Source organism: Hirundo rustica, chromosome 22, assembly GCF_015227805.2.
Source record: "Hirundo rustica isolate bHirRus1 chromosome 22, bHirRus1.pri.v3, whole genome shotgun sequence".
NCBI lineage: Eukaryota > Metazoa > Chordata > Aves > Passeriformes > Hirundinidae > Hirundo > Hirundo rustica.
In genome coordinates this window covers 5,325,073-5,341,504 of record NC_053471.1, presented here as the reverse complement: position 1 = coordinate 5,341,504, position 16,432 = coordinate 5,325,073, and the positions used below count along the sequence as shown (strand labels likewise).

Genomic DNA, 16,432 nt, shown 5'->3' with positions numbered 1-16,432 from the left:
ACTCATTTCTTTCCAACTGTGAAGAATCTCTGCAGTCTGTAATTCTGGTAAGAGGTTTAGAGTGGATGCCTTCCACAGAACCAATCTCTCCCCCACCCTCCCACAAACCCACCCCAATCCTATTGAAATAGACTCTAAGAAATGCAAATTGTTAAAATAAGAATTCCATAGTGACTGCATTAGGTGGAGGGAAGACACCCAGCACCTGAAGACAATTAAATGTTCCCATAACTAATTTTAATAGCAGGAAACCTCCAGAAGCCAAGAGGCTGGAATATTCCCTTTATATCACAGTGCAAATAGAACCAGTCCCTCAGATGTGACTGACTTGGACTCTGAAACACCCAGGTATTTTTCCCTGTCAATCACTGTCTGGTCACTCCCTGTGTAATCAGAGGCATCTGTGCTTCCTTGTGCCTCCATGGGTCAGGAAAAGCTGGACCTTTGCCATTTTAGACTGAATACAAAAGGACTGACATGATTTATCCAGCATCTAATCCCAGGTCTGGAAAGACTCTCATGAAACTGGTTTCCAGACCCTAAGTCCTCCTCTGGACCTTAATTGAATGCAAAATAGCTGAGAAACAACAAAATATTCTTACATAAAATTTCCTGGCTGAATCAACCCAATATGCACCTAGTTTTAGATGTACTTATCTCCCTAAATGTTTAGTGTGCAAATTCTACATGAGGAAACTGTGGGTTTGCTATTCCCTAGGGGGGTCAAAGCTCTCCCCAAGAACAGGAACAACACTGGAATCTGGCAGGAGTGGGGAGGTGTGTGGATACCTCATAGCTCGGGCTGGTGTTGGGAGTCTGGGTGAGCAGGAAGCCCAGGTTTTCCAGAGCTCAGGGGGCTTTCAGGATGTGCCCCAGCAGTGCCAGGGCCAGAGACAGCCCAGGACAGATGTCCTGCAGTGCCAGGGCCAGAGGAACCCCAGGGCAGCTCACCTGCTGCGCACCTCCACGCTGTCCTGGTACAGCCCCTCGTACCGGCAGATCCTGAGGTCCACGCTGGGCTGGGGCAGCCAGATGGGCACATCCACAGAAACTCCAACGGCACTGAAGCTCAGCTGGCAGGGCAGCAATGGCAGGGGATTAGTTCTGTTAGTCTCAGATTCTTACTGACTTACAGCAAGAATTTCTGCTGTAAATTCAGCTGAGTGAAATATTTTCCTATTCATAATGCAACAGGTTCTTTAATGAGGCAGACCTAGGAAAATCATTTGCAAAGTAAACCCAAGATGTTAGAGTGTCCCAGCAGAAACACACAATTATACTTTGGGTTGGATTCCTTGACAAGGAACATGAAAGAAGAGCATCTGCCCATGGTATGGAAAAGAAGTATTTAAAGTGCCTTTAGCTGAAGCGAATGGGCCCCAGTCCAGGCTCCCCTGGGGCTGCAGCTCCTTCAGGCAGCACAGAAACGCAGGGAAGGCAGCACAGGGCTGCGCTCCCTGCAGTGACCCGGCTTTGGCACCAGGGCCCGCAGAGCTCAGCCCTACAAAGCTGATCCTGGAGGAGAAGGTGCCCACGGGAGCCTCAGCAGGCGTCTGCAGCTCCTTCTGCAGCCCGAGGGACAGCCAAGACTGGCTGCTGAGCTTCTGGGAAGCTTGTCTTCGTTTTTTGGCAAGCTTCTGTGAACTGTTCCAAGCAGAATTTGGCTTCCAATAAAATTTAGAATCACAGTATGCTGAAGTGGTAACTAAAGTTGTCATCTCTTCCAGCTTTCACACATCAGCTTCACTACTGCCTGCTAAATAATTCCAATTCTGATTGATCAGAAAGAAAATAAACTAGGTGGGTTGGGAATAAGGGAGAATACTTCCTCATTTGTTTCCAGAATATGAGATGTTTTCCAATATGATGTCTGATAAAATGGGAATATCAGGATTATTTGCATAGAAATTAAGAGAATGAGCATCTTTAATAAACATCCTGTACCAGAAATAAGAGCTATGATTTACAAAGCTACCTCCCATCAAACTAATACATAATTCCTGAGAATAGCATAAATGAGAAGGTTTTAAACAATTTTACACAAATTTTGAAGCAGGTCACTCACTGGTTTGCAGTCTGGGTTGTCAAACACGATCACAAACTCTGCCCTCACGTCCCCAGGGACAGCTGGGACAAACAGGATTGGGATTTTCACTGAGCTGAAGGGTCCAATCTCACCCTCAGTCACCTGAACAACAACAATGAAACTCCAGAAACTGCATTGAAACAGAGGCTGTACACACTCACTATACACACCTGGTTCGTAACTAAGTTGAACTCACTATGCACAGGAAAAATCAGAATCAGAACATTAATATGGCTCAAGTTTGACATTTCCCAGACATTCTTCATGCCCCTCCTTGTGTGTTGCCATGAGACTTTGTTTAACCACAGAACCACACAGCAGAAAAAAGTTAAATTGTGGGAAATGTGAATATACACAGAATCTTTCAGCTCTCTGTGTCTCTGTAGATCAAGAGAAAGGGGAAAATCCTTGTGCTGTGATTTCATTGTAAGCATTAACTGGGCTACAGTGATGTCCAGTGGGCTTGGAATGACCATGTACTTGAGCATTTCTCACCACAGCCATTTATTTGATGTAAGCTTAGCCTAGGGAAATCTTGTCTGGATGTCAGAGCATTCATTACCTTTCCAAGCATAATTTCAATTGGTATTTCCTCAGGAGAAAGTTCCACTACATTGTCTGCATTGTTTGTGTCTAGATCTGATCTGGTATTTAATTCTCCTTGACCAAGTTGTTCTGGGGAAAGAAACAAACAAAACAAAATGCTGGATGTGTCCATCAAAAAAGATATCCAACCAAGTACATTAATTTGAGTCAATATTGCAAATCCAGGCATGCATAGCAGTGATGGGAAAATTGGAACATCATGGAAGGAAATATTTGTTTGGCCGTCCAGCTTTAGTCTCCTTTGGAATTCTACCTGAAGCACCTGAGCCTTCCACTGCTGAGTAACAACATGAATAGTTCAAAAATACAGACTCAGCTGGAAGTGGGGATGGCCTTCAAAAGCAACTTCAGTGGGATAAAGGAATGCAGCCAGAAGGACCTGCAAAAACCACCCACAACCTTTCCATGGAACTTCCAGCTTCCTGAAACTGGAATGACCAATACTGGGAACAAATGTTAAAGAACATAGATAAGAAAGAAATTAAGGAAGTCTTTCTTCTACGAGACTTGGATTTTATTAAGCACATAGTAAACATTAGGAATGAGATGGAAAATGTCTGAGGAGGTTCATCTTTCTGCTTCCTTGTTCCTAGAATTACAGACTATAAAAATAAACCTGTCATGTGGATTGCTATTCTGAGAAGTGGGGATTCAGTTGCTGAGACAAGGATGATGTTAACAATTTTGCAATTTCTGAAGCTGGTTGGGTTCTGTGTTCTTCTGAGACTGAATTGTTGATCACTAATGAGCAGCAAGGTTCTCTGCTGCTTTGATATAATGGTGTCAAGACATTATTTTTAGTCATTTTCCGTGAGGCGGCATACAAAGAAATATAACATTACTCTTGGAGTGATGAGCTACTTGATTTACCGAGTAACTTTGCAAAGGGAACTGCTCAGTTCTTTACAGGAGACTGGAGCTGGATGAAGCTGTGCCTGGGGAAGTGCAGGGCCGTGTTCCAAAGCATCACCTCACCTGTGGCATTGCTGCTCTCAGGCTCCTGGGCTGCACTGGGGGTCACCTCCTCCTCCCTGGGCTCAGCACAAATCTGCTCCTGGTTTGGATCCTCAGCAGCCAGGAGACTCGTGCTGCCTTCCTCTTCAGGGTCACAGGCACTGGAATGTAGAGTGACCTAACAGGAAACACAGAGAGGGATTTTCTCCAGTGGCTGTTCCTCTGCCTTGCACCAGCTCCAGCTCTATCCAGCAGAAGTTTTCTGCAAATCAGACTTGTGTTGTCTTGCAAGAGTTCCACGTTATAAATGGAGAAATGTGTTGCATTTCCCAAAAACTGCACATTCTACAAGACCTTTATCAATGAGCAGATTGAATTTTTGCTGGCTGCCCCAAACAGGTAAATAATGTAACAGGAATAATGCAGTGTAGCGCCAGTTACTACACAAATAACAGAACCAATATTTTTCTAGTGGAAACCCAGGCAGTTCTATGTCAAAACTAAGTCTGGTGAAACCAGCCCTCTCTTTATCACACCCCTCACTTGATTGCTAGTTTTGAAGCAGTTCACATGTTTCTGCCTTCCATGAGTTGAGATTTTTAATGACTCTGTCAGAATCTTCTCTTTTAACTGAAGTATTTTCTTCTAATTGTCATGAACGTGGAGAAAATAGGAATCATGGCATAAATTAGTAAAATACTTTAAAAATTCAGCATTGTTGGTTTCCCCACTCTTCACAGAAGAATTGCTTTTATCTTCCAATATTTGGGTCTAACAAATGATATTTGTACTGATCCAAATGTCCTAAAGCTTGGACCAGATGATCTTCCCAAGTCCTTTCTGACCTGAGCAGTTCTGTGACTCTGCAGGACCCCACCACACTTCCCAAAGCAGAACATTTCTATTCCTTTAGAGAAATGCTTTGGAACCCACCACTACTGCAGGAGCAGTTTTTACAGTTGCTCTGAGGGTACTTGTGGCACCTGCTGACGTCTGAACTTTGAATCTGGTTCCCAAAGCCCCGCTGTTTGTCAGGCTGATGGTCCGTGAAATTGTCTCTCCCACCACGAGGCTGCCAAAGTCAACGAGTTCTTTATCCAGAGCCAGCTGGGAGAAGATAAACCATTAATTACCACTGGCCTACACAGCACTAATGTCAATTAAATGAGCAGCCGCTTTTTATAACGATAATAATTATATTATCCACATGCTTAAAAGAAGTCCCTTACAACGCAGGTCTTGACTGTACATTTCAGTGGGATGGAAAAAGAACCTGTCTGGGCCATAAACATGACTGCTCCTTCCAGCCCTTCATTTATCTAGAAAACAAAACAGAAAAAATCCCTAAGTAATTTCAGAAGATTGAGCCTATGGTAATCTGATGAAAAATATTTCCACTCATTTTTTGAGTACCATATTGAAATGTATCTTTACTGATTCTATGTTTCCACTTTAAAGCAGTCTTTGTGATAGCCTGGTTAACTTCAGCTGGGCAAGATTATAAATACTTGGAAACTTGCTCTCATTTGGAGGCATTTTCCCAAATGTGCCCTCAGAATCTGCCTTAGGACAATTTATCAGAGCTTGAACACGCACACAGTACAATGTGTCCATATACAAGAGTAGCTCATCTAAAAATGTAGACTTTTTTCCTTGTTAACAGTTAAGAAGTGCAATTAATGATGGTTTTAATCAGACTAGTGACTGATACTAGGACTCTTCTCACCGTGCACTTACCATTGGCTTAAATGTTACCAGGAATTCACAGGACATCCCAGAAGACATTTTTCCAGGCCGGTCAAAACTATGGAGATAATTAACATAAAACTCCAAATTAAAGTTGTGGATGGAACACCCAGCTCCTGCTCTAGTAATAATGGCAGATTTTTTTTTTCTCCCACTCACTTGGACTAATTATCAGAAAAGTCAGAATGAGTGACAGATTAATGAAAGGCTACAGAACCCTGCTGCAAGTGGGAAACAACAAAGGCTGATTCTTTACTAAGGTTTTATTCAGAAAGGCTCCAAGTGCTTTTAAAAGGCAAGACAGGGACTGTAGCCAAGGAGGTGAAGCTGAGGCTCCAAATCAGCAAGAACAGGTGGAACTGCCCTGTCAGACAATTAGGAAGCAACTTCTCCCATTATCCTTTTTAATGTTGCTCTGTAACATCTCCCCTGTCCAAACACAAAATGAAGAGGAAAAACCCAAGGAGGGAGTTGTAAGTGATTATAGAATGCACTGCTTGTTGCCAGCTGTGTCAAAATTATCTTGAATAGAATCTGTCACTCATTTCATGGTCTGTGTGAGGCAGGGAAAATGCCCATCAGAAGACAAGACCTCTCCCAGCTGCACTGTAAATGAAATTATTGAGGCACTTCTGGAGCCCTGCTCTGCCTGGCAGAGGAGTCAGAGGAGATAAGGAAGTGTTGTCAGCCATGGGAGCCCCTAAGCCAAGTGAGACACGGATCACACTCACCCTTCACAGTTGTATCAAAACAAAATTAAACTCAAACCAAAGCAAAATGAAATATTTTCAGAAAGGGAAACACTTCAGAATTCAACAGCTTAAAATGTGGATAGGGGATAAGCACCTGCATCCTGACCTGAACAGATCCCTGGCAGTTTCTCCTGAGAATGACTTTAAGGAATTGTTCTTTATTTCAAATGTTACCTTGATAAAATAGTTCTGATTTAGAGCACAAACTGCCCAACACACAAACCCACACAGAACCACCCTGCTAAGGAGAGGCTGCACTGCATGGGGTGCAATAATGCTCATTTTAACCACTAGAATAAAACTTTTTATCAGCAGATACAGTGCCTGGCACTGCTAACAGCTCTCAAGTGTTATGTCTGTAAATACCCGTGCACTGATTTCGAGGACAGTGACACCATGACAGTCTAAATGTGCTGGGTATTTCCAAAATACTTGGCAAAACTCTTTTGTAACAAACAGTTTATGTTTGGTTCTACCTGAGATAAGTGTAGGAATCAGTGTCCACAGCTCTGTGCTCTGCTGGTCAAATTATTAATAACATGACAATGGAGATTAAAATCTTGGATTATTGTTGCTAGCTATCCAGCTGGCAAATGTATGGGGGACCAATTTAATTTTAAAAAGTTAATTAATTTATCAGACATTGAAAAATCATTCACAACTCTTGATGTTTCATTTGTATTTAGAGAGTACTTTGAAAGGCAATTACAGCAAGGAAAGACTTAGGCCTTTCAAAAAGCATTGTTTAATTTTTGCTCACAAACCAGAGGCGCTGATTTACCATATGCAATTGTCCAACACACTAAATGAGGACATAGAAATAATTAAAAAAGGTATTTCCTGAGCAGGAAACCCTCATTTTGTCACATTAGTAGCTTCAGGCTTTGTCACAGAAATTAAACACGTGTAAGTGGGCCATTATTAAATCCACACACGTGATTTTGAACCAACCCCCAGCTACCCATGGAGTCAAGCACCAGAGCAGGTTTAGGAGCAGAAGGTCCCTGCTGTGCCCTGCCCAGTTTTCCACCTCCATCAGGCTGGGGATGAAGTGCTCCTCACCTTTCCCAATCCACCCACAGCAGCTGGCTCCAGGCTTTACAGCTCCTCAGGGATGTTGTTCAGTCGAGAACTCTGTGCACATTCCTGGGGACTCTTGTGGGGACCAAGTGGGCAAGGAATGGCTTCACCTTGGCCCATCCTGCCCTTATCAGGACACCCAGAAATTCCATGTGTGGTTTATCCCCACAAGGACAGAGGGCAGTGAGCTGGGAAAGGAGCTCTGAAGTATGAAGTCACCTACAGTGCTGAAACAACTTGTTTATTCCCTGGGGTGCCATTAAACTGTCCCACAGGTGGCTTCTCCAGGTCAGCATAAGGGTTGAAACCTGAACTTTCTCCATAAGCTAAAGGAATTCAGCTCCATGTCTCCTATTTGTCCATCAAGTTCATACATTCAGGAGCTTTAGCATTTTTTCAGTTTTAGGCTAGACTACAATAATTATTTTTGTTTATTTCACAGAATTCAGGTAAATTCTTTTCATGACTTAATTTTTTAGAGAAATACTACTTTCCACAAGTTGCCTTTTATATATTTAAAGTCTCAGTCCAGCTTGGAGCCTGAATTCTTAAAAAGAAACATTTTGTGAATACCTCCTTTTGTTTCTTTGTAAACAGTGAGATAAAATTATCAGTATCATTAAACTGAGATTAATTTGCAATCTCCCAACTAGGCACAGTGCTTCATTACCTAACCTGGCAGAAGGATTACAGGAATAGATTGATGGGAAAGACCACAGGATTGCAATTTAAGTGCTCCTTGCTCTGAGATTGATTTCCTTTATTTCATCAGGTTTTTTTCCCCCTTCCTTTTCTGTCCAATTAAATTGTGTTTATCTCAAGACAGGAGTTTGACTTTTTTCCCCCCCCAATTTCTCTCTCCCATCCCACTGAGGAGGGAGTAAGGAGCTGCTCTGTGGAGTTTCTCTGCTTGCAGGATTTACCCACGACAAGCAGAAATTTCAGTTGCTGCAGAATTGGGTTCCAGCTCTTGTGGTACAAAACTAAAACAAGTCTGCAATTAATTTACTTACTGGATGCTGATGAAGTCCTTGAGCCATTCACTGATTCCCACCAGCCTGCAGTAATTGACACTGTAGGATACATTTGTCAAAACTATCTTCTTTTTGTAGGTTTGACCAACATCAAAATCCTGGGAATGCCAAACATACCAGGTGAATGTCAGAGACATAATGTCGTGTTCATGGTCTAAGTGAGTTATTAACAGCTTTGGTAACTAACTGAAATTCACCTGCATGGGAATCACCACTTCTTTAAGGACATTATTTTACAGTAATAATGTATTTATAAACAATACACAAGTACCAGTCATGCTGCCCTTCAAAAACCACACAACACAGTCCAACAGGAGGTTTCATCTTTCTGATAGTACGCAAACTCCCCTAAGAAAACAAAGTATTTTATAATTTAGATAGTAAAACTAACTAGTTTATTTAATCTATCCCTTAACTAAGATATTGTTAGAGAAAAAGCCAAGAGCTGTTTCAAATTTCACTACAGACTTATAAAAGGCTACAACAGAATTTTGATCAAGACATTGGGATGCACCTCCAGCAGAAATCTCTCTGCAATTCCATGCAGAGTGGCCACTGACCTTGAAATGAATGCAGCTGGGTTTGCTGTGGAAAGCACAGCTCTTATGTTCCTGCCCAGGCACAGTTTGCTTCTGAAGAGTTCCAGTTTGGAGTGCCTCCATTCTCCTCTCTGCCATTTGTTTCCTCATTGTCCTTATAGCCAACTGTGTTGGATCTTCTGCTTTGGGCACCTAAAAAGGAACATGAAAACCACCAGATCTGTGTGTGATCACAGAATCTGCAGCTCCAGCAGGATTCCTTCCTGCAAATGGAATCTTCCAGCAACTGGCCAGTCGTTGATTCTCTCCAGTCAAACTCAGCATCCCAACCTCAACATGAAGGGTTTAACAGATTCTCAGCTGTCTGTTCTGCAGTTTAGCACCACCCAACACTACAACATCATGTTTTTCATGGCAGAAATAGCTTTCCTGCACTTTAAGCTTTGGTTTTTTCCCCCTTAACTTAATAAACTTTTAGAAAAATATCAGCTGACTTCACTGGAATGTTTCAGTTGTGGTCCAGTGCTTCTCCATGCAAGTCTAGGAATATGTACTGCCACGATTTCTTTTTGGTTGATTCTGAAGTTTTTTTTTTTTTTAAACTCAAACAATTAAACAGAATGTGGTTTATGTCTTCACGGGTTTCTGAACTTGACCTGAAGTACTTTGAGAGAACAAACTCCTTCAGAACAGTGTCAAACAGCAGTGACTGATGATATTCCCACATCTAAATGTCTGTATTTATGTAATAATGTCTGCATTTTAACTGCAAAACACATAATTACTGGTTTCAAGCAAGGTTCCTTTCTGTTTCTAAAGAGAGATATCACAATATTTACCTTGTGCAAGTCATATTGCAGACTCCAAAGTCCTGGGAACTCTGGTACCAGGAGGGTCTTGTCCCTCTCTGTGTCCTCATCACCACTTTCCCAGGGCACATCCTGGGGTCTCTTCTCAGAACTCTCTTCTTGGGGAGCAGTTCCCTCCCCAGCCAAGGAACAAGCTGATGGAGAGCGCCATGACTTGGGTGAAAGAACACAAGTTTTGAAGATACAGCTGGAAATTACTAGAGAATAGCTACTTCAACAGTTACCAGTTTCTGAGGAGATCTTTCAACACAAAAATGACAGGTCTTTGGCTTTTTGGCCTCTTGGTCTGGCTCAGAGGCAAAAGATTCCAACTCAGGCCAATCCCCTCTTAAAACACTGAACACAGACAAAATCTTATGTTAAAAGTCACTATATTTCCTTCAAGAAAAAGAAAGCTAACAGATATTAAGAGACCTGAGAGGGAAATGACTCTCCACTTGTTCTCTATTGCCTCATGTTTGGTTGTAGCCTGTGCTATTTTAAGCAGAATTCAACGACCTGCACACAAAACAAAACAATCTAAAGAGAGTTAGTTCCTAGGCCTTTGATTACCTGTGATATCTCTCCATCTGCATGTTTGCAAGTCTCCTCACTTTGCCAGGCTTCCCCACTCTGCAGTAGAGGATCCAAAAGTTTACCACGAGGCTTAATTGCCTTAGTAGGAGACTGACTTTTTCTCTGCTTGTGAATAGAAGCTCTTTCTTGCAAAATTCGAGACACAATCTCCATTTTCCTCGACTTCTGCAGTTCTCTAAAAGCTCTGTAATCCAAAGTTGTAAGAAATATTAACCCAACCATGGTTGTTTACCAATAATAATAACTACACCCCAGTTCCCTTGGAGCCTTTTAGCTAAATAACAAGTCTTTAAGTTGGGTTCAGTGGTAATTCGTGCCAAGACACCAAGTGATTCAGAGGCTGTTTATACATTTTTGCAGACTAAATATACTGTTACAGTGTTTTAGAAGGCTGATACAGACTTTCACAGTGTTCAGGGGAGGAAGGACAGTTACTCCAGGTTTCCAGTTACGGTCACTGAACTCCCTTCCTGGAGGAGCAGATCACACAACACCCACGGAGCTCCGGTGCTCCGAGCAGCCCTAAGGCAGGAGTTCAGGGCACCAGGAACAGACTGTGCAAGTGTCACACACAGAGTGGGAGAGGGAGTTCACTCCCTCCAGGCATCAGAGATGTTCTGCCTTCAGGATGTGACTGAGCTCCAAGGAGCAGGCAGAGTTTGATATGGATATGATACTCACTCTTTCTTTTTTTCATTTTCTTGTTGTCGTTTATGGAGAAAAGTTTCCCTGATAACATTGCCTCCTTCTGCTAGGATGGCCTCCCTCATCTTCATCTCCTCCTTCTTTGCCTCCAAGGCCTTTGCTTTGTTCAAAATCTGGAGAGTTTGGAGCCTTTCCTATGAAAGTCACACAAACCGGTTACGTATTTGATTCACATATTAAAGAATATGAAACAAGGCATCTAATGCTGGCTCCCTTATCCAAATATTAACTTATGGTGGATGTCTGTGAAGCAGAAGGTGTTGTCTGTAATATTCTCTGTAGTCATGAGATGCAGAAAGCTCTGATTAGGTCCAGGCTACTCTTCTCTACCCTTCCAGCCTGCCCCTGGAATGCTGCTCAGTGAAGGAATAGAAAAAGATAACAGTTCTAAACAAATCAGGATTAAATTAAGATCATTCCCTCATATTCTACAGAACATAAATAGAAAAGCAAAGCAGCATAGCTCAGAAATTCCTAATTTATACTATTTAAATTCTCAAATAACTCTTTTTCTTCCATATGTTTTCTCCATGTGGAATATTTCTGCATTGGGATCCAAATAACTGGAAATCCTTCTGGCTGAACTTCCAGAGAACTGTTTTTAGCATGCATTATTTCCCAGAGAGTTCCCCTCCCAGAACAACTAGACAGTTGACAGAATAAATTGCATCAGCAGAAGTGTCGAAAGCTGCCCACACAGATATCATGCCATCCCTCTAATGGTTAAACTCTCCCCAGTTTCGAGGGGTTTGATCAGTGATCTGATCAAAAATCACCACACAGCTCTGCAAGGAAAGCTGAGCTGACTTGTTTAGAACCCAGCAGTGTCCCCAGTCAGTGACTTCATTCCCAGCCCAGCAGCAGCAGTACCCTGTTGGAAGTGATGCTGGTTTTCAGGGAAAGCACAGCTTGGATCCTTCTCTCCATATGCTCCTGAGCTTTCACTTCTTCCTTTGCATTTTTTTCATGAATTCTGTAAGCAAAGGAAAATCTTTCAGGCTCTCAGTATTAGAATGTGTGAGCTGCCAAGGAGTGACTGCCAAGGTCCCCGGGCACTGCTGCTGGAAACCCCTGCTTGGTGGGCACTGGCTCTGGGCACAGGGAACAGTTGGAGACTCCTCCAAACACGGCACTGCTCGAGCTCCAAGTGCCAACAGGTTTTCAAATATTTTGCTCAACAACTTGAATTTTTTTTTTTCAATTTTGGATATGAAGAATGTGTTTCATGTTATGACATAAGACTGGCTGCTAAAATAAAGAATTCAGGTGTTGCTCATATAAGCAATATCTAAACCTTATGTAGCAAAGTTTTACAAGCCAAGCACATGTACCCACGCTAAAAATAAACCCTAAAAACTCTGCAAGTTGGAAATATGTGGGCAGGAAACAAACCTGGGAATATTCCAGCTAATATAATGGGAAACCTGTAAAAGAATTAAGATTGATATGTTTGATATATTTGTCAAGGAAAAAATCTATTTCATTTTATTTTTCTTAATTATGATCGGTTTGTACACACCATCTAATAAAAATAAACCAGCACAGAAACAGTACAATTATTTCAATCATTTTACAATTAAGTCCTAATATTTATATATTAGGATATATTTGCATATATGTAAAAATAAGTGACAAATGTTCCATTTCTTCAGCAGCAGAGCAATAACATAAACCTATGAAAGAGAACAGGAGCACAAAGAAATGGCCCATCAACCCATTGATGCCTTTTTACATTTCTGAGGGGGCATAAAACAGCACAGGGCAGGTTTCAAACTTGGATTTTAGTTTTACTACTTCAGTTAATGGCACACACACATATATAAAATGCTTCAAATCATTATCAATGCCTCTAGGTGGTCAGAGCCCTCACAACAAAGGCTCCAGGGAGTCTGGAGGCCATGCTGGGACACTGAGTGGATTTTCTTCTTCCCACATCCTCTTGTGCTCTGTAAGATCTCAATGCTTCACCACACTGTACCTGGCATGAGATTCCCAGGTGCAACAGAAGACACACCTTGCATAAAAATCATTCTTTTCCAAAGACTGGAGGATGAAGTTTTGCTCAGCAGAGAATGTACCACAGGAAAAGAGTGAAGCCCCACCTTGCCATGCTTTGCCTCAGGAAGCAGACTGCTTTCTCACGGTTCCTTCTGGCATCCTCGAGGAGTTTTTTATTTCTTTCTTCACGTTCTCTCCGGGCTTCCTCCTCTCTTCTGCAAAACACAGGCAGACCAACAGTCACAGCAGGACTAAGGAAAGCTTGATTCCAACACAACGAGACCTCAGGGTGGGGTTGGGGAGTTTATTAATATGTGCTGAAATTAGGACATTTGTCCGCTCCCCACATCTCCCATATTACAGACAGAGTGATAAACTTCACAAAAGCCACAGACTGACACTCTTGCTCTGCTTTTGGAGAGCATTTTTGTGCTCTTTGGTGTCTGCTTCCCCTCCAGGAAATCTCAATAAGTCCAGAAAGTCCAATAGCACTGCAGACACATGCAATCAGTCTGACCCAATACACCTCATTTCCTATGATAAAACCCCCTGGATTTGTACTTTTTTCACTAACAAGTTTATTCCCATAGATCAGAGATCTTGCATAACTGCAAGGCCGTGGCCAATTCTTATTTTAATTCCATTTCCTCATCAAATATTCCTGAAGCACACCCAGCTAAGACACACAGTAGCACCAGTATTTGAACTAGCTAATCTCAGCACCTGCAGCAGAGAATTGGCTGAAAATAAAACAAGAAGGCAGCAGGCTCTGACTTTGAGGCTCTTACTTCTCTCGAGTCCGACGTGTTCCTTCTGCTTGCAGGGCTGTTATTTTTTCCTTCCAAATCCTCACTTCTCTCTTCTCCTGGTATTGCATCTGTAGCTCCTCCTCATCTTTTTGAAGTTGTTCATGGAGGATGTCATATTTTCTCTGCTCAGTTTCTATCTGCCACAGCTCAAGCCTTTAAAAAAAAAAAAGTGAATTGTTTTAACTGGAATACTGATATTCTTTCTCTTTAAGGTGATAGATTGAGTAGGGAAGGCTCTATGGTGAAAATAAACATGTAACCATTTTTTATTATTTTAAAACATATTTTGAATCAAACCCTTTTACTGACACAGGTGTTCCAGACTAAGGCTCATGTCTAATACCATCTCCATTTCAAAGACATCAAATATGTTGGCAAAAAAAAAGTAAAAAAAAATTAAACCTCAAGTTTGTGTTTCTCCCATTTACCTAGAAGAAAATATGAAAACCAAGAAAAATTCTAAAAATAGCTTTTCCTTCAAGAATAAACAACTTCAGGGACAGGCCCCAGCTTTTATTCTTCTGTGCTTTGCTGAAGGAACCAGATATGATAGAGCTGAGTACATTAATCTGTTCTGTGTATTGCTAATCACACAATAAACAAGTCAAGCATTTTAAAGCTATTACACAACACTGCAGCAGAACACACTGTATCCTGGTTAACCACTTAGCTAATCACAGCTAGAAGCTCGTGCCTGTGTTCCTCCTTTGATGTACCTGTGGTACCAAAGTATAAACACACTCACCTGTTGCCTCCTGCAAAAGACAGTTTTACTCTGTCTGATATAAAGAAGTAATTTATTATGTGTGAATAACCAATTACAAGCAACAATGTTAGCTTAGCATAAAAATACACAGTACTGCTACAATGTCTCCATCACGCTCATTTTCTATCCTTTCCTGTATGCCCTATAAAAACACTAAGAGGCATAAATTACAAGTATTTATGCTCATGCACGGACAGATTTACTTTAGTCCAGCTTATTCTGCATTTCAAATGAGACCTGTTTAGGTTACAACTTATGCACCACTCACAATAAAATAAAAGTTTTTTGCACGTGTAAATAAAGTTAACTTGGGGACTGAGCCACAGCACCCAGGTTTGTAAGGAATGAACCACACAGGCTAAAAGTTGCTCTAGAATGATGCAGTTCAGTATTTACAAGCAATTTCTCTATTGATTCACTTTTGAATCCATCCAACAGCATATGAAGAATGCAAGAAAGATCGATTCCCTTCACACTTTCTTCATTCCCTCACTTACAAGTTTTGTTTGTGTGTCAGAGCAAGTCTCAGCTCCCGCTCCTTCTCTGTCTCCAGTTCCGCGCACAGCCGGCTGCTCACGGCCTGCAGGCGGGACACGGCTGCGCTGCCAACGTCAGAGAGAAGCCGTCAGAAGGAAACGTGAGCACAGCCCCCCTTGCAAGATCAGCAAGAATAAAGCACAGCTCTAAGGCTCAGATTTATTCATTTATTCATCAGAATCCCAGCAATTCATGCAGCCTCTTGTTTAACCTTCCAAGTGTCCATTCTCAAGGCAGAGCTTTCTTTAAACTCCTACAGATGGGTTGAAAGGAACAGATGAGAACTTCAAAAGCACTGACCAGTAGCTTAATGCAACTATTACTTCTCAAACTGATAAGAATAGTATTATTCATGAAGATAAGCGTAGGTGAGCCTAGAGAACCTAGACTGATTTTGCTTATAAAATGGTACTACAATATTCCATACACTTAGCCTACAACTGCAGCATTCCCACACAGTTATTTTCCTTCTCTCCCCAGGAAAACTAGCAGACAGTGTACTACAGGATCCACAGACAGTGGCCTGACTATACTCAATGTAAACTCCCATCCTCTTAATGAAAATTGGATCTTCTACCTGCAGCTACTCCTCTAAATTCAACATTTCCAAATTGGCATTGGTAGTGCTAATGGCAGCCAGGATTTGCATTATTGCTAAAACACAAAGACTTTGAACTTCATAACCCAAAAATCCATCAAGCCCTCTCACACCACTAGTCACTTGCTAAATGTAAGAGATTGGGAGGATTGCTATTTTTTCCATATCTAGACCTCTCCATGTGACCCATCATAAGGATAAACACTACACTGCTTTTCTGTCTTTGCTGGGATTTGTTACCATCTCTGAGCTCCCATTTGCACCACCTCTGGAGGCTCATTTGCATCAACTCATCAGTTTTGTTTAAGCAGCTCTCCCATTCTGGCAGTTAACCTGCCTTCCTTTCTCTCATTCATTGCTGCTCTAACCTGGAGATTAACACAGGTTAGAAATGCAGCTGCGAAGTTTGTTCACAAGCCTCTGGCTCCTGGTACACAAGCCACCCACTGCTTTCTATTTAAACCAAATGTGAAGAGTACAGTAAATTGCCTCCCACTTGATAGCACAAGTGTTTCAGAGCAGCTCCTGTATGCAGAGCTACTCCTGAAAGGCATCCCTGCATTCCAGAGCAACACAAGAAAGGAATGGCGCATGTATGTGTGTGTTTATAAAAATACACGCACACATATGTAAATCCTGACTGAGTAATCATCAGAAGCAAAGCCACGACCTCCAGGAGTGCCACAGCACCTTGATTCATCAGACTGAATAGAAGATTGAGACCCTGACAGACATAATTGACAGCAGTGGGCTAGGCTGATATAATACTTGTCGTTA

The 16,432-nt window shown here is 41.9% G+C and overlaps 1 protein-coding gene across 12 annotated transcripts in view; it reads right to left on the bottom strand.

Moving 5' to 3' along the window:
* CFAP74 (cilia and flagella associated protein 74) overlaps positions 1-16,432 on the bottom strand; it is a 36,119-nt gene that overhangs the window by 16,480 nt on the left and 3,207 nt on the right. For 9 of the 12 annotated variants that reach the window (XM_040084762.2, XM_040084761.2, XM_040084763.2 and 6 more), the window contains 16 exons: positions 15,018-15,122; positions 13,734-13,907; positions 13,050-13,160; positions 11,818-11,920; positions 10,924-11,081; positions 10,219-10,426; positions 9,637-9,819; positions 8,819-8,989; positions 8,238-8,356; positions 5,384-5,450; positions 4,876-4,965; positions 4,580-4,753; positions 3,668-3,824; positions 2,649-2,761; positions 2,066-2,188; positions 952-1,073 (listed from right to left, as the gene is read on the bottom strand). In XM_040084762.2, coding sequence (XP_039940696.1) covers positions 952-1,073; positions 2,066-2,188; positions 2,649-2,761; positions 3,668-3,824; positions 4,580-4,753; positions 4,876-4,965; positions 5,384-5,450; positions 8,238-8,356; positions 8,819-8,989; positions 9,637-9,819; positions 10,219-10,426; positions 10,924-11,081; positions 11,818-11,920; positions 13,050-13,160; positions 13,734-13,907; positions 15,018-15,122 — 2,178 coding nt within the window. The remainder of the gene's footprint in view (positions 1-951; positions 1,074-2,065; positions 2,189-2,648; positions 2,762-3,667; positions 3,825-4,579; positions 4,754-4,875; positions 4,966-5,383; positions 5,451-8,237; positions 8,357-8,818; positions 8,990-9,636; positions 9,820-10,218; positions 10,427-10,923; positions 11,082-11,817; positions 11,921-13,049; positions 13,161-13,733; positions 13,908-15,017; positions 15,123-16,432) is intronic. The other 3 variants (XM_040084766.2, XM_040084764.2, XM_040084770.2) reach the window with 3 other exon arrangements.